A 17,500-nucleotide genomic window follows, 5' to 3' on the forward strand; every position below is an offset into this window, starting at 1 on the left:
CCGTAATCGACCCCCAGAATGCGCCCATATTGCCTGTTGCACTGTTACCTAGCATTGTGCAAGGGGCTTTAATCGTGGTGTGTGCCGTGTGGCGGTGTGGCGGATGGTCTAGTTACAATTCGTGGCAATCGTGCGAATGAATCGGCAGCCATTTTTAAACTGCCCACTCACTACACAGTGTATAACGTGTATAAAAAGGATATGGATGATGGGCCTCGTGTTACGAGACAAATAATTTTAAACGAATGAGATTAAATGGGGCGTGATTGTTAGCGAAGAGGAGCGAGGGCAGAGCGCGCGATAGAAAAGGAGAGGTGAATAAGTAGCGTGACTACGTGATCGTTGTCGTCGTTGTTGTCGTCGTCGTCGTCGTAGCAGACAAACAGGCGGGCAAGTAGGTGGACATTGGCGAGAGTAAAGGCATCGTTGTTTCACGAAAGTGCAGCCGAACAAACCAACGGACGGATGAACGGACATTGCTCGAGCAAACGCGCTTTTTTCCTTTCGAGATTAATGTAATGGTGAACTGTGAACATCCAACCATACACGAAATATGTCTTTGAGTGCTTGCTCCGTATTCTTCATAGGAGCGAGAGCGCGTGGTGCGGCCGACTGCGATCGGTCGCATTGAAATCGGATCGACAAGATAAGGAGGTGGAGGAAAGAAAGAAAGAGGGAGTGAGATAGAGAGAGAGAGAGGGAGAGAGGGAGGGAGAAAGAGCGTAAGAGTAAAAGATATTTGAAAGTCCGGAACGCGTGAACGACGATGTTGATTCTAACATGCGAGAGAACGGACGCAGCAATCGTGTTTCTCGTATGTTAAGTGCTCATAATAATGGCAGATAATGTGCACAGAAAGTCACATAGGCTGTTAGATGGTAGTAGGAAGATATCAAATCCCGTGCACCGCACGACCACGGAGACGATCCGTCTGGGCGAGATAGACAGGCATCATCAGCCGGTTGTCGCGCCGAGCAGCGTGCAAGCTGCAAGTGGCAATCAGTGCAATCGGAAGAAAACGTCGTCGTTCCAAATAACCAGCGTCACCGTAGGCTGCCGTATGAGCAATGACGCCGGCGAGGATTCCAACGACGATTTGGACGAGTCGCACACGGAGGACAATTCCGTGGAGCACTCGCGCATCACCGATCTCGATATCGAGACGCCGAGCTATTCCGAGGACACGTTCTCCAAGGAAGACGTGTTTTTCAATACAAGCAACGCCGCCCTCAGCACGGCCCCGGTGATTCCCACCAGCTCGCAATACGGTCTAGCCATCGTACCCTCGGAGGGTGGCAACGTTAATAATTCGGTAAATGATAGCAATATCAATACTTTGGACATTACGTCCGTCACCGATAAGCAGGACGCCGATCTACGCGAGGTCCATTCCCATGGCAGGAACGAGAGATTCAAGGTAGTGAAAATCGAGAGCACGGAGCCTTTCAAGAGAGGACGTTGGACCTGCATGGATTACCTGGATCACACGTCCGTTAATCAGCCGACGGCCATCAGTACTCCAAAAGTGTCCGATCCGAACGAAGTGTGCATATCTTATGGGGTGACCGATAGTGGGATTGTTATACCGGAAGCTGCGAAGCAATCTGTAGTGACTGACGATAAAGGGATTGGTATCGACGCTAATGGCCCGGTATCGTCTCACCCGGACACGGTGCACCCGTCGATCGCCGTGTCGAGTAACCCCGCGCAATCGGTATCGAGTACAAACTATACGGTAAATAATTCGATACCTTCTAATGTACAGCATAATCCTACACAAGTTCAGACCCAGGCCAAAGTGCAGCAGCCATCCGCGCAGCAAATCCCGCAATATTTTCAATCTCAGACTCAGCCAATAGCTACTCAGCAACAGCCGCAACAGCAACAGCCGCCGCCACAGCCGTCGCAAGGCGGTCAAGGTTCTACGTTACCTTCCAATTTACAGGCCACTCATCCTAGCAACTTGGGACAACCTCAGAGTATGCCCCAAGGTTCTATCCCCATTATAACACAGACTAGCAATAGTGCAGTGACGCCTCAGCCCAGTATACCTCACTCTAAGGAAGAAACTTATGTAACGGTGAGCACGCAGAATCAATCCTTGCCGGTCCAGAATGTTTGCCAGCCCACGGTTCAGCAAACGTCAGCTCCTACCTCTCAGGCTCCAAATATTCTCGTCACGCAGCATCAATCAGAAGCAACTTCCTGTCAACAGCCGTTGCCGACGCAAAAACCACAGATGACGCAAATTTCCGAGCCATTGACTGCCATACAGGGGATACAGGGCATACAAAATATCCACAAGGTTCCTCAGACGACCGGGGCGTCGCAACAGACGTCGACGATCCATCCCTCCGGAGCGCCTGTGCAATCGCAGGTGATCACACCTTCGACCCAGCAGATGCAACCGCAAACGTCCAACGGTAATGCCCCGGTGCAGATCACACAAGTGACGGCTGGTTGTCAGAATGTCGTGGGTGGTCTGCAGCAGGGTAACATCGCGTTCCACCAATCTGATCCGGAGCAAGAATCCATCTCCGGCATCGTTCCTAACGCTACTACTGTTCAGTCGGCCGACGCAACTCTCCTCGAGTCATTGGCCGAAGTTACGCAGGGCAGCGATGAGCATCGTACTCTCGAAGATAACGAAAGGTACTCGAAATAGACTTACAAAGAAATTAATCACTCGTCTTACAAAGTTACGGATACGTAATAAACTTTCAACATTTCATATCGCTCCTTAGATTGTATACCTTTTTTTATTCGTACGCTTGCATACGAATAAATCTATATGAATAAATCTACATTGCAGTATGTCGGGGACAAACGCTGTAGCGATTGATAACAAGATTGAGCAGGCTATGGTGAGAAACCGCTGCAATAGAACCATTTACCGCTCGTAAACGTAGGTGGATGATAACGATGAACTGCATTGTAATCTTTTTCTAGGATTTAGTTAAAAGTCATTTAATGTTCGCGGTACGAGAAGAAGTTGAGGTACTGAAAGAGAAGATAGCTGAGCTTATGGATCGTATCAATCAATTGGAAGCGGAAAATTCAATATTAAAAGCACATGCAACTCCAGAAACGTTGGCTCAATTGAGTCAGTCGACAGCAAAATTACCCCAAAACAATTCAGGAAGTGGTCAATAGGTAACCATTGTACATAAGTTTCTATCGATACTTTGTCAAGTAAATAATAGATAATATAATTATTGTATATAACTTTACGATTTTTAGAAATTTATAAATAATGAGATTTATTATATATAAATATATATTAGCATTAGACACTTTTTTTAAGTGAACTAAATATAATGGATTATTTTTTACTATTTCAGTTTACCGTTTAGGAAATATATTTAAAATCGTAAATCGAACCTTTTCTTTTTTTCAAAATGATAAATCATTTTGAAGACATCTGTGTTGTTATGATTCTAGACAGAGGGTAAAACATATATGGATGCCAAGACTAAGTGCTAAATGTGACAGAGTTGACATTATTTTACATTGGAAACACAATTTTCAATATTAAAAAATAATTACATTGAAGAAAAGTAATGGTACGGCAGGATAGGTAGCTTGACATTCTTAGGTTACTTTTTCCATCGTTTTAATATTTAGTTTTAATTTAAATTACAAATTTTTTTGATCAAACATATTTGGCAAGATAAACGAAGATGAATGTTTAACAACATTTGTGAGAGATACCGTTTATATTGTGTGTGTGTGTGGGGGGGAGGTGTGCGTGTGTGCGTGGTGTGTGATGTTTTAACTTTTAATAATTTTCCAACCTCTTTTTGCATTGACTGAAATAGATATTAATGATCAATTCTGCCAACGCTTATCATTTTTAATTATCAAATTTCGTATTTTATAATCTGATGTGTGTGTAAACTGGTATTTTTAAAATTATACACACAAATATATATATATATATATAGAGTAATTCCCTTTCCCCACACACATTAACGAATCAATATCCAAGAAAGTTATTGGTGTACATAAAGAAAACCTGCAACTTCCTGTCATTTTATCTTACATTTCAAACATGCCTAATAAAAATTTTTAATTGTATCAAGATTGTGAAAATTTCTGGTAATTTTTTTAACGATTTAAGAGATACGTTATATATCTTAATGTTACATGTGAATATGCAATTGAGATTACGTGAAAGAAATTAAGTAGACTGTCGTTAAACCTATTCAAACGGAATATGTGTAAAGACAAACAGATGTAAACTAAGATTTAAAATAGGCAAGTAAAATTTCACTGTATGCTTTTAAAAATTTTATTTGTTTGCTATAAAGAGAGGGGAGGGAGGGGGGGGAGAGAGAGAGGCGGAAAGAGGCAAGGGGGAGAAAGAGAGAGACTAAGTATGACACTTTATATAACATAAAGCTTTATGAAGATGAAAATTTTTTTTCAGGATCAAGAAAATCATAATCCATAATTACACCTTATAAATTTATAAATGTTAAAAATTGTGTCTAAGGGAGGAAAAAATAACAACGTACAACTCCGGGTTTTGTATCATTATCAATAACGTGACTTAATCTTGTACACGTACAAGCATAGTCACAGAACTAAGTTCATACAAATCCAAAGTTCTTTGATTTAATAGCGAGAAGTAGTTTGTGTCGCAAGACGTGACGGGAGCTGTACAGTGGAACGTATAATCGGGAGATACATGTATTCGCGGTTGGTAGATGCGCGTCGTCCGCCGGCCGAATCGTCACGGTCGGCATCGGTTGAAAACCATCCTCGCTCGCTGGTAGTGCTGGAGAGCCAGTCCAGAAATATACCTGCAATAAGTGAGGGCGTAAGTGTTAACAGAATTTCCAGCTCACAAAAATTAACGTGTTTTCAACAAAATAAAAAGTAAGCGGTCTGCAAAAAATTCTCACCAAGTCTTGCCTTTCCACGTGTGACATCTTTTCAACGATGGACCATAACCAGCGTTTAAATTTAACTAGTCTCTCTGTCGATTCACCGGATTCGTCATTGAACGATGTATACGATATTAGAACTGACACGTTGATGTCGCCAACTCCATTTAGAAGAAGTCTTAAGTCTTCCGAGGTCAAACCATCGAGCGCTCCTTCGGGAAGGACATCAAAAACTCCCTCGCGCATAGAATGCAAAGCTTTCTCTTGCACCTTGATCATACGAACTTCTGCATATTTGCGTACATAATCATATACATTGCTCGCAGTTACTTCTACGTCGCGACCATTGGATATAAGTTCGATCGAACCACCTCCTTCCTCGGGGCACAAATCTATACTAAAATGCGGAATAACGTTCGACATTTAAATTGTCATATGTACAGGATTTGAAGAAAATGCCTCAAATATAGCGAAAATGAAGCATTTTCAATATAAAAAAAATCAAAGTATCAAAGTTTTATAATTATAAAAAATTAGTATAACGTATATAACAATCTTTTTATAAAGAGCATGCGCTTTTTACATAATATTGTCAGCGATATTTTTTTAATAAGCGGACCCATAATTTTTCCTATCAGATTCAATTTCCACTCTCGCTTCATTCTGTATATAAAAGTATTAAAATTATAAAAATAAGAATATAAAAAAACTTATAATTGCATTTTTTTTTAGAAATATGCATTTGCATAAGTTATGTACAGACGGCGTCATTAATGCCTTCCACCTGAAGGCATAGTACATGTAACGTGCACTATAGAAATCCCCAGAACACAGCTAGGAAAGCATTAATGACGCCGTCTGTACACGCACATAATGAATGGGCAACTGCACTTTTTTAAATGCAATGAAAAATTATGTTTTCTTTACATCAATTGATACAGTTAATTATTTTTTAGTAAGTCAATCATATTGGCATTGATTATATTAATATAATTATATGTGTATGTATGTACGTATATAATTGCATTTATGTAGATATGTACATATGTATTATACAATTAAAAATTATATAATAAAAGTTTAATGATTTTATTAATTCTAATATCTAATAATTATATTTAATCGGAAATCATATTTTGACAGCTCAAATAAACATCAGGTTATCATGATTGCGTGAAGATCTTAAAGGCTCGGGCACATAGAAAAACTTAAGCAGTAAGACTTAAGTAGTAAGCAAATCAGCCAATCACAGTCAAAAACTTAAAGCACGGCCCTAAGCGGTAGCGAATCTATACCGTTGATTTCCTTACTGCTTAAGTTTTACTGCTTAAAGGCCGTAGCATATAGAAAAACTTAAGCAGTAAAACTTAAGCAGTAAGCAAATCAGCCAATCACAGTCAAGAACTTAAGGCACGGCCTTAAGCGGTAGCGAATCCATACCGTTGATTTCCTTACTGCTTAAGTTTTTCTATGTGCCACGGCCTTAATGTGAATCACGAAAATTAGACAAGATCATCACGTACACGCGCGCGCGCGCGCGCGCGCGCGCGCACACACACACACACACACACACACACACACACACACACACACACACACACACACACACACACGTGCGCGCATATACATATATATTACAATTGTTGCGTACATGTATGATTATCCTGATAAAAATATTTTAAAAAAGAGATGAAAAGACAGAGTAAAAAGTTGTACCTGAATGTAAGATCCAATGCAGAAAACAAGCTGTTACTGTCTTTCGTTTCAGCATCAATGACCAATTGTCGCAAGCTCTCGTAAATAACAGAATCGAAGAATGCAAGATCATGGAAACGTATAGGCCTTCCTAGGATATATTTGATTACGTGGCGGTTCAAAAATAGTGGACAAAGCTCGTTTTGTAAGAGGCATAGTCCTATAAGTCTGGGAACAATATAAGCAAATTTGAAGTTCAATTCTTACTTAAATATACACAAAAGAAATTACATAAGAGAAAGATGTGTCATCACGACAGAGATATATTGAACTCACCTGCCTACGTTCCTGAATGCATTTATCCGTTCGTAGCTGCCTCTGCCTTGCCTCGGCGTATAAAAACCGCGTTTACCAGGCGAATAGAAAAGCGGGGCATTATCCTCCGTGTCGTCCAGAATGCTGTTCTCCATTTTCTTCTTATTTGCTGCGCATCGTTCGGTTAAGCTAAATACATCGAGATCCAGCATTTCGCTGGTCAAATCTTGAGTGTGGCTATGAATCAATTCGAACGCTTCGTCCACTTTCTGTCGGAGAGCGTCTTCCGAAGCCAGCAACATCAATAACTGGGCCGGTGACAGCTCCAGCAACATGCCAGTTATTTTTTCAGCCAACGCTGGTCGTAAAGCGTGCACCTACAATAAACAAATTAATAATTATACATGCAATATAAAAGAGACCAAGTCAAAATAAACGAGTTTACAATTTCACTCTTCGCGGAACAAATTTAAAATTGAGATATTTTAACAAGTATATGTCGCACAGAACCTTAGGATATAATCTATCGCCAAGTTGTTGCTGATGCATAGTCAAGTGATCGTTATTCGAGTGGTTAATTGGCAAGGGATGAGTGCTAGACGAGCTACCAGGTGCTGAACTATTATTCCCTTCAATCGCGTTCGAAGGGTGGAAAGACCGAGCATCAAAAGATAAAGCGCGACGTGTCTCGCGACATTTTCCAGAAGAACGTGTATTCTGAAATCAAAACAAATATCACGTGATAAGAGATCAATGACTCATCTTGCATTGATTCATTGACGCGACATACTTGTCGTCTAAGATCACGGTCACGATCTCTGCTTTTCAGTTTTTGCAAAACGTTGTATTGCGTATACTTCGATCCTACTTGCGCTGCTTCGAGATTTGGGAGTTTCTCATTTGCCAGCAATGCCTAAAAAATAATAATAAATAGTATAAACCTTTTTACGACTAAACCGACTCGATGCTAATTTTATATTTTAGGTTTTACGAACTTCTGCGATCGCCGTGTAAAAACTGCGGGTAACACCGGCTCCTTCGCCAGGTTCATCCTTGAAAAAAACTTTAACGCGATTCACTGCCAAAGGCGGAGTATTCGAAGCTCTTCTATTATATATGTTATATTGCGTATTTAACTCCTTCATCGTCTGCACTAGTAACTGTGTTCTATCTCGTTCGACCTGTCGGTCAATTGTGTGATGTAGTAGTTTGTACTTAAGGCTTCCCAGGTAGCAAGATGACGTCTAAGACGGTCTTAATGACGTTAGAGGACGTTTAGGACGGAATTAATACGTCATTTGACGTCATCTGGGTTATTGTATAGCATATATTCGTAAACATTTAATACAGTGCATAGTATTTCTTATGCAGTGACACACGGTGCACGTTTTCCTGCTGGATTGCTTGCAATCTAGTAAATTACTATAATTGCACCACTCAACACTAGGATTTCTAGTAATTTACTAGATCACAAGCAATCCAGCAGGAAAACATATTCCGTGTACCGCTGGCTTAAGTTGTTACCTTTTTTTTACATACCTTTATGGTAATATCTTTTTGTTGCGAATTTCTAAGTTTTTCCATATCTCTGCGAAATTTAGCCTCCTTCACGGGAAATCCTCCTAATTCGGACACTACAGATCCAGCTTCTAAACCTACATCTTCCATAAAAACTCGTCCAAACAAATCCAACGACAATCGCCATCGTCCTAGCAAAATATTATGAGAGATATTCGTCCCGATCGATGATACCGTTTTGGCAGATTCTACCGGACTTGTTTCAACAGTTTCATGAGCAGATATCTCATGACTTGTTGCAGCCGGGTCGACTTCCTCGGACACGTTTTGGCTTTCAACGGTTGGAACAACCAATATTTCTGGCGCACCAACTTTACTCGTATTTGATTCCTTTTAGAAAATAAATTGTAAAATGATAAATATGTAAAATAATTGTAAAATAATAAATAATAAATACTGATACTAAAAAACATCTGTTCAAAATAATATCGTGATAACATTTACCGATATCGTTCCAGCTCGAACTATAACGCTTCTATTATTTTTGCACATGTCTTTGCCTTTGGTGCTCGTTGCCGCATCACTTTGATTGTTTGTCGATACTATAATCGGCGCTCTGTCGATGATTTGTTCCGTTACAAGAGATGAATGCCCTTCGTTAGCGTGATTAGATGACTTTAATTTCTCCTGAAATACAATACACAAATTAATACATGCAATTCCTTAAAAACACATGCAAACGTGCCGCTGGTGAAATATCCCAGCAATTTATGTAAGAATGCACTTTGATATTATAGGAAAAATTATTACCGCGTATTTAATAGAACTTGAGTTTAAGTCTCCAGCTGAAATGGAATTTCGTCTCGATTCCAAGTTGGAATTTGAAAGCGGCCCTTGTACAACTTGACTGAATGTTGGAGTTGTCACGTTATTTTGACTGTCCATGCCACGCACAGAAAGACCTAATCTCGTTGGTAAACCTTCCAAAGGGTTTTGACTAGATCCACCTGCGCTAGAACAAGTTGGTTGTCTCGGAATACCGAATAGATCTTCGCGTCTCGAATGTGGCTGCAATAAATGCGGCTGATCAGCTAACGGCAACGCTTCGCTCATTACGGTATCAAAAGGATCTAGGGGCGGGCAACCAAGACACAAGGTAGAATCTGATCTTTGCAAGAAAGGATGTTTTCTCCCTTTCGGCGTCGAATTGCCGTGATTTCCAGATCCACATATGGGTACTTGAAGTAAATCTGGATAATCTACGGAATCCGTTTCCATGGCAGTTGGTGCTGGCGAGTTGTATTCTTCACCTTCATCATTGTCATTCTCATCCTACAAAGAAAAAATTTAATGTAATTACGTCGATAATTATGATTTCAAACGCTCTCGATACTCGAAAAAGAACGTCGTACCAATCGCGTCGCGTGTCCATTGTCATAAAAAGAGAGAGAAGCATGTGTTTACAGTATCAAAATAGAGATTTACATCAAAATGTATATTATATCACTTTCAATTTCTACTTTACACGATATCGTGTCTACAAAAAAGCTGAAACGTATGCGAATAAAGCGATTAAATTTTTCACGTACCTGATCATTCCAGCTAGAATAACTGGATGATTCCTTTTGAGTCTCGCCTCGGGAAGCAAGTGGTTCCGAGAGAGAACGCATATAATATACAAGTGCATCGAACACATAAGCGACATGTCTTAAAGCGGAAACATCCAAAACTGGCAAACTATCTCTATGCTCGCTATTGTGGGCACGCATCAAAGACAGACAATATGATAAGAATTCACGTCTCGCTGAGTGTGCATCACCACCTGAAACACATTATGACGTTCCTTTTTCTATTTCTTTTGTAAGATCGAGAAAATTTCGATTATTTTGCGTTTGTTAGGAAAACCACACAAATACGTCTATACTCTATTTTATGAAAATGTGTGGCTTAAGGTGCGATTTCATTGACGCTAGAAACCAGCGGCAGCGTCAAGAAAATGTAGTGGGGGAAGAAGTTCAGACCGTCTCAACTTTTTAGCGTACCGCAAAATTCAACAGAACTTCTTCCCCCACTACATTTTCTTGACGCTGCCGCTGGTTTCTAGCGTCAACGAAATCACACCTTTACAGATTTTAAAATATGCCAAAAGTATCGCAACATTTAATATAAAGATATCAAAATAAATGTAAACCTTCACGCTCTCTACTGCTCCTCGGAGGCTCGCCAACGCCTGCAAAACCAACGGTGAGTCGTGTTGAAGCTTGAGGAGTGGAGATATTCGAGCTTGTAGCAATACCACCGCGAGTATTCCGACCTGTAGTTCCTTGAAGAGTCAACGAAAGCGCGGCCGTGTTTAGCAAACCACTAAAATTACCGCCCGACAGAGACGGAGCGTTATTGAGAGGGTGTTCAGGGTGAGTCGGATCCGCGCTACGTGTCAGGGATACTCCAAATCTCAGTTGCGCTTCTGTAGCATCCATCACCGTAAGCAGCCAATCCCACGTGGGCTTCAAGTGCGCTTCTAAATACGACTACGGCAGAAATAACTTGTCTCGTCAGGATTCGTTGATTGTATGCGCGAACCGACGTGACGAAATTTGAGACAATAAATTTGCATACCTGTAAACTTAGAGCGTCCTGAAAAGTGATTTCCATCAAACGTGGTAAGGCTGGCGCCAAGTTCTTATAATCTTGCATCATGACCAACAGATCGGCGATCTGTCGAATGACAATTCCGAAAGCTCGCGCCAGGCAACTAGCGGTAGTCCCCATTGTTATGGGCTCCTGCGCGGTCGCGACGGCCGACGTGGCAGTGGTGCGTCTCAAGGACGCGGGATCGATAAACACTAGATTACTACCACCAGTCACCCGTAATCCCGCTGTACGCGTATTCGATTCACGATTGCGTATCGCCCACTGCATGTACACGGGTGCGAGATTATTACGATGCAAATGACCGGAGGATCCACTGAAATAAAGCAATGTTACATTTAGCATTCCACGAGTGTTCCACGTCTGGAACATAAAGGGCAAATATGCTCTCGTTCTGACAGCTTATCAGTCATCTTCGTTACATCAGAGATATAATGAGGAAGAAAAACATAAATATAGCTTGACAAGATGGTGACACAATTGAGAAAGATCGGAACACAATTACCTTCTGCGCTCCAATTGTTCATCACCGATAAACTCTTCGTTATCTTGCTCGTCTGTTTCCCCCGCTTCGCTCTCATCGTCCTCCTGCTGGCTCGATTCTCCAGACTCATCTTCTGGAAACAATAATATCGATCCCATTCCACCATCGGAACCTGCGGTTGCGCCCGTTTGCACGCTACGTTGTGCCGACGCTGCGTCCTGATTGCTATGATTGTCATCCGAATCGGATTCAGTTTCCGCTTCCGCTAAGAGGTCCAACTCCGTGTCTGATTCACCATCTCCCGCTTGTTCCTCGCCTACACCACCGACGTTTGAGTCGACCTCTCCGAGTGGTTGACCCGTGGCAGTCCCAGAGACCCCCGATTCTTCGTGTTCGCTGATATCACCATCCATATCCATAGGGACTTCTACATCGAGCAATCATGTATTTTTATGCAGTCAAAAACTCATATGTGTCATTACTAGCGATGGGATTAAGTATCTTACAAGAAGGTTCGAATCTGTAACAGTATTACTCCCAAGTACACTCGAACCTGGATCAAATAGATTCGAATCTTTTGTGAATACTTCACTACAAATTTTACATTCCTTTGAATAAGAGATGGTCCTCGTGGAGATGGCCCTTCCTTTTTATAAAGCAAATATTTTAATAATTATTTTTTGATAATTACAAATATTAAATTATACTTCGAAATTAAATATAATAAAATATAAAATAAAAGTTACTTAAAATCTTTATACATTTACATATTCTTTAAACTAACACAACTTTAGTCTTAGATTTCAAGTACTACTTGTAAAAGATTTAATTTTTACAATAGAAACTGCTTATAAGTACATTGCGAATCCTGCAAGTACAATGTATAAAATGTTATTTTTTATTAATATTACTTGAATTCTAGAAAATAAAACTTGATTATTATTTAACTCGGATTTTTAAGTACATATGAAACTTGATCCCATCCCTAATCATTACGTATACAAATTGGTCTATTAAGAAAACTCAAATTTTAATATATCTCTCTATACCTTCTCCACCTTCAGTTTCATCTACAGCAGAAACATCTCCTCTTGACATAGTTATGTTATTGTTTCCTTGTTGCGTTTGCAATGCCGCGTCCAACGTTTCCGAACTGACACCACTGTGAGGTATTAAGGGCTCTATAGAAAATAGTTCCTCCGAGCCGTTAATCACCTCAATTGCAGAACTCGTTAGCGTAAATGGCGCCGTTGGACGTGCTACGCCCAATCTGACTGGTGCTATCAATGAATCCGCTGTTTCGCATAATTCTTCTACGGCTAATTTAATTAGTGCTTGGAAAACTTTCCGACACTTCATTAAAGGCTGCGAGGCTTGACTTGTACTGGAAATACGAAAAATCAAACTCTCTCTTTTTAACGTGTTTTTGTATCGACATAAATTGGTTGTTAAGTCTTAGGGAAAATTCACACCTTGGGAGAATAGCAGAAAGCAGAAAAGCAACAGCCAATCAGGACTTTGCGCTGGTAGTAAACAGAATGTACTGTGCATGCATACTGTAATATGCTTACTACCAGCGCAAAGTCCTGATTGGCTGCTGCTTTTCTGCTTTCTGCTATTCTACCAAGGTGTGAATTCTCCCTTAGGGCCATTCTACAATACGTCGCAAACGTCCCGTCGCCAGTCGCGAAGGATGGCAATTGATAGTTAAAAAGTACTATTTTCGGTTGCCAATTGCCAGTTGCTGTCGACAGAAAGTTAAAAATTCGCCAACTCTCTTTTAACAACTACAACTGATAAGTACAACCAGAAATAGTTTTCGAGATATTCAGCTAAGGTCTTTTAAAATGGAACACCCTGTATATATATACATATAAGTATATACGTACGTATATAGATGTATATGTATACGTAAAAATGTGTGTACATATATATATATACCATTTCCAATACTTAACGAAGAAAGTGTTAAGTAAAATTGCAAACGCCTTATATATATATATATATATATATATATATACACATACAATTGCAACACTTTCTTCGTTAACCCTTAACTAGCACACGTCCGCGATCGAACGTTATCTGCACACGGGGTGTTGTACACCCCACACACTTTGAACGTTGGGTACGGCGAAATGGAGGCTCCAATAGGCTTGAAAAAAATCAAGTACATACATTAAACACTGGAAAATGATACACATTAGCCTAAACTATGAAATTTTTAGTTTTGAGGCTTCAAAAAAATTCTGCACTGTTCAGCACCCCAGAAATTCTATACGTCTGATTCGAATTGTGTTTGGAAGGACATTGACAATTTCTGCCAGGTGTTCAACGTATTGGAATGTGTCATTGGTGACTTTTGGGGTGTTTGACACCCCGCGTGCTAGTTAAGGGTTAAGCATTGAAAATGGTTCAGTTTTTAACTTGTTTTTCATTAAGGTGATCCTAAAGCCGTGATCTTAGCCGGTTTTTTTCCAGTTTTTTTTTAGCACTAATCTTTTAATTGGCTTTATAGAAATGCAAAATTCTTGTCTAGAATTAAAGTACGCATCAAAATCTAGGTCATGGTGGTCGAATTTATATCGAAAACGAAAAAAAATTAATATTTTTTGTTATACGTGACGACCACCACATATAAATTCGACCACCATGACCTAGATTTTGATGCGTACTTTAATTCTAGACAAGAATTTTGCATTTCTATAAAGCCAATTAAAAGATTAGTGCTAAGAAAAAAACTGGAAAAAACCGGCTAGGATCACAGCTTTAGGATCACCTTAAGGAATGACACTATGTAATATTATAATTAATGAGCGAATTATATCAAACTTTCCGTATAAAGCGGAAATATTTATTTTACCTTCGCCTTTTCGTCGTGTTTGGTGCCATTTCTATAGTGAAAATGACAAATATGCGTGCCACGGATCTCACGAATCGACGTGCTACATTATTCGCTTCTTCTTGTCGTCCAGGCACAGACTCGTCTTGCAATTCTCTGATTAGAGTGGTGAGCAACGTATCGAGCATCTATAAATATCATATAAAATTCGTTAGTGTATAATCATAAGGAAGAAAGAAAAATATGTGCACTATTCAATTCAGCTCTGCATATCATTTCACTTACTTCGGCGCTGCATTTAACTAGCAAGGAATGCGTAAATTTGTCTAGTAATGCGGTGCCACTCTGCCGACATAACTGCCCTTGATCGCCGAATAATTGATCGGTACCATTTTCAGAAACGCCTGACATGATCATACATTGAACAGCTGGCCAATCATTTAACAATCTTTCGAGCGCTTTTCGACTGAATCGGGGAGGTTCCAAATCATGATCTGGCATGTCCGAATCCGCACCCAAGCCTGCGAAACCAAGAACTACATACTTTCAATTTCACGATTATGTTAATTATACATCTGTAAATATACAAACGTAACAATGTAAATAGATATATTGCTTGCTGTAAAACAAGTTTTATATAGAATAAAATAAGATTCCATATAAACCTTTGAATTTTTTAATTTTAACAATCAAAATATAAAAAGACTGTAGAAAGTATACCGTCCGAAGTGGGTGCTTTACGACTAGCCGAAGTTGATCGTTGTCTAGGTGCCGATCTAAATTGACGTTGTTCGACTAATTGCCTTCCAACTGTTTGCACCAAAAATAACAAGATGCTCTCACCTCTGAATAAAATGTACGTAAAATAATTATTTATTATTCAAACATAATTATTCTCCACGTTACACATTAATATTTGTGTATAATTTGTATGACTTACCGTGAGTTAATTTTCGTGGCGAGATCAGTGCTATTTACGAGACGACATAGCAAGTCATATCTTGCACCTTGATGACCAGCGATGAGAGCTCGACACTTACATTTTTCCCAACAATCACAATATGCTGTAGGTGAAGTTCTTTTGAGCTTACAATCATGACCTCTATGACAGACACGAGCACATTCTGTGCAGCAACACAAAGATCCCGTTAAGCCGCATGTTCTGCATTCGAAAATATCCTTAAAATAAAAAAAATTTAGTTTAACAAAGACTTCAACATACGATGTATCTTGCATACAATGTATCTTGTAAATATATATATTCAATACTTGATTAATATGCTCTGCTCCAGTCCACGTAAAACTACATGTATCATTGCAACAAGTAACAAACAGTGGAGATAGATCTGGACTCGCATCCGCTGGCAATATCATGGCTGAAGTGTCTTTTGCATCTTTGCCAACTCTTTGTATAGTATCTAATAAGATAAGAGCTGCATGATATGCACGGACCGATACAGCGAGCATGAGGGGCGTTTGCCCTTGAGCATCCCTTTTTACATGTAAAAAAATTATTAAAAAATTAACGTGAAAAATGTTAACATTAAAAGAGTTTAATGTATCAGTATGTTTCTTATATTTAAATTTTAATCATACTTTGCTGTTAGTAATTCTCTTAGGTGCGGTGTCAAGATATTATTTTCGCACATGTATTTCAGTATGAGCAATGCATTATGTCGTCTTTCAACGGAATCTATAATGTATGTATTATTAGATGTAGTCCCAATACCTGAAATAATAATAAAAAGAAATTAAATATAATTACACGCGCGCGCGCACACACATTCATGTACATATACGTGTAAAATTAAATTTGCGTTGTGACATAAACAGGCACACATATATACAAACTGATGTCACTTACCAGATTTATTCATCATAGATATACTAGCAGCACCTATGCTTAATAAACTATCCTCTTCTCCTGATGTGTTATCAAATGCTTCTGGTGGCCAACTTAATGTCGGGATGGGCTCTTCAATAGGTGCGGAAGTTCCATCTACTGTATTCGACACTAACTCACGTTCGATAACTTTAACAAAACAAATAAAATATATAATATTAGTCAAATATAATATATTAAACAAAATATGTCACAATTCTCTTAATATCTTTATAATCGTAATAACCTTGTTCGGTTTCTTTATTAGAAGTTGGCGAACACATGTTGACACAAGCGTGAAGTATATTTCGGTTTCCATCGCAGCGTTCCTTCAATATCATTTGGATTTGTGAATTTGCACTCGAATATGTCAAATTGTTCTCTGCAAAACAGAAAAATATGTTAAGCATTGCATATGTACTTTTGTAAAATTTATCATAACACATAATTTATAGAAAATCAAATTTTACATATACATATACTTGTTACACTTACTTAGATCTTGGTCCAAATTACAAAATACTTGCTTTACACTTTCGTAATCACATCGCAATATACGTGGCATAAGCAAAAGATTGTCGAATGCTAATGCAATAACTGCAACCTGATTCTTTAAATTGGTGGAATTGGAACAACTAGAAATAGGAATGGTTGCTGCACCAATACAATTTACCGGAGCCAAATCCAACCAGTTTGGGTCGCGTATAGCGTCAGCGCAATCTTTCGCGATTGGATAAATGGTATTATTACCATCTCGTAAAATCATAGAACATTCGATATTCTGAAATACAAATCAATATTCTAAAATACATATATTCTAAATTTGATATTCTAAAATACAAAAAAGATAAAATTTTCTTCGAGACATCTTGTATCTTACATATATTTTATTTATAAATATCAATAAAATATACCTCTCCTGCGCTCGTAAGATTAATATTTTGAGGTTGCAAGCCCAAAAATGATGAAATATCAGATGGAATATAACAATCTTGAACATATCTTCCAGTACTTAGATTGTATACAACGTAACTCAATTTATTGCCACTTTTCAATATAGCATGAATACCTATAAATAAATATATAAATAAATGTATCTGTTATTGATTAATGGCAATAACGATATATACTTTTCATTGATTAATAATCATTTACTTTCATCTTGAGAATAACAAAGATCTATATTAAAATGTAAAGACCATTGTATATAAAAATATAGTTCT

General features: G+C 39.0%; 3 protein-coding genes across 22 annotated transcripts in view; 2 read left to right on the plus strand and 1 right to left on the minus strand.

The window, feature by feature from the left end:
• The window catches only part of LOC139824076 (formylglycine-generating enzyme-like), a 55,932-nt gene that overhangs the window by 8,483 nt on the left and 29,949 nt on the right, over positions 1 to 17,500 (plus strand). The gene's annotated exons all lie outside the window — the stretch shown is intronic.
• Positions 104 to 4,077, plus strand: LOC139824073 (uncharacterized). 2 transcript variants are annotated; one of them, XM_071796559.1, is made up of 4 exons: positions 109 to 2,652; positions 2,813 to 2,864; positions 2,950 to 3,153; positions 3,342 to 4,077. In XM_071796559.1, exons 1-3 carry the CDS (start codon positions 836 to 838, stop codon positions 3,151 to 3,153), a joined length of 2,073 nt encoding a protein of 690 aa, XP_071652660.1. In that variant the 5' UTR covers positions 109 to 835; the 3' UTR covers positions 3,342 to 4,077. The 2 variants fall into 2 exon arrangements, with proteins under 2 accessions (XP_071652662.1, XP_071652660.1); XM_071796561.1 differs by lacking the exons at positions 2,950 to 3,153; positions 3,342 to 4,077 and having other exon boundaries at positions 104 to 2,652; positions 2,745 to 2,864.
• The window catches only part of Hyd (E3 ubiquitin-protein ligase UBR5), a 20,336-nt gene continuing 7,215 nt past the window's right edge, over positions 4,380 to 17,500 (minus strand). The window contains exons 13-37 of one of the 2 annotated variants that reach the window (XM_071796558.1): positions 17,192 to 17,346; positions 16,773 to 17,058; positions 16,525 to 16,659; positions 16,260 to 16,427; positions 15,992 to 16,124; positions 15,665 to 15,887; positions 15,336 to 15,574; positions 15,116 to 15,240; positions 14,681 to 14,916; positions 14,417 to 14,583; positions 12,603 to 12,937; positions 11,575 to 11,980; positions 11,037 to 11,385; positions 10,609 to 10,948; positions 10,007 to 10,239; positions 9,228 to 9,749; positions 8,922 to 9,104; positions 8,439 to 8,807; positions 7,895 to 8,080; positions 7,690 to 7,812; positions 7,410 to 7,616; positions 6,921 to 7,276; positions 6,606 to 6,812; positions 4,908 to 5,286; positions 4,380 to 4,805 (exon numbers count right to left, since the gene is read on the minus strand). In XM_071796558.1, the coding sequence (XP_071652659.1) occupies positions 4,593 to 4,805; positions 4,908 to 5,286; positions 6,606 to 6,812; positions 6,921 to 7,276; positions 7,410 to 7,616; positions 7,690 to 7,812; positions 7,895 to 8,080; positions 8,439 to 8,807; positions 8,922 to 9,104; positions 9,228 to 9,749; positions 10,007 to 10,239; positions 10,609 to 10,948; positions 11,037 to 11,385; positions 11,575 to 11,980; positions 12,603 to 12,937; positions 14,417 to 14,583; positions 14,681 to 14,916; positions 15,116 to 15,240; positions 15,336 to 15,574; positions 15,665 to 15,887; positions 15,992 to 16,124; positions 16,260 to 16,427; positions 16,525 to 16,659; positions 16,773 to 17,058; positions 17,192 to 17,346 (6,275 nt within the window). In that variant the 3' untranslated portion in view covers positions 4,380 to 4,592. Of the gene's footprint in view, positions 4,806 to 4,907; positions 5,287 to 6,605; positions 6,813 to 6,920; positions 7,277 to 7,409; positions 7,617 to 7,689; positions 7,813 to 7,894; positions 8,081 to 8,438; positions 8,808 to 8,921; positions 9,105 to 9,227; positions 9,750 to 10,006; positions 10,240 to 10,608; positions 10,949 to 11,036; positions 11,386 to 11,574; positions 11,981 to 12,602; positions 12,938 to 14,416; positions 14,584 to 14,680; positions 14,932 to 15,115; positions 15,241 to 15,335; positions 15,575 to 15,664; positions 15,888 to 15,991; positions 16,125 to 16,259; positions 16,428 to 16,524; positions 16,660 to 16,772; positions 17,059 to 17,191; positions 17,347 to 17,500 lie in introns of both variants that reach the window. The other variant, XM_071796557.1, reaches the window with a different exon arrangement.

The sequence above is a fragment of the Temnothorax longispinosus genome, unplaced genomic scaffold, assembly GCF_030848805.1.
Source record: "Temnothorax longispinosus isolate EJ_2023e unplaced genomic scaffold, Tlon_JGU_v1 HiC_scaffold_26, whole genome shotgun sequence".
NCBI lineage: Eukaryota > Metazoa > Arthropoda > Insecta > Hymenoptera > Formicidae > Temnothorax > Temnothorax longispinosus.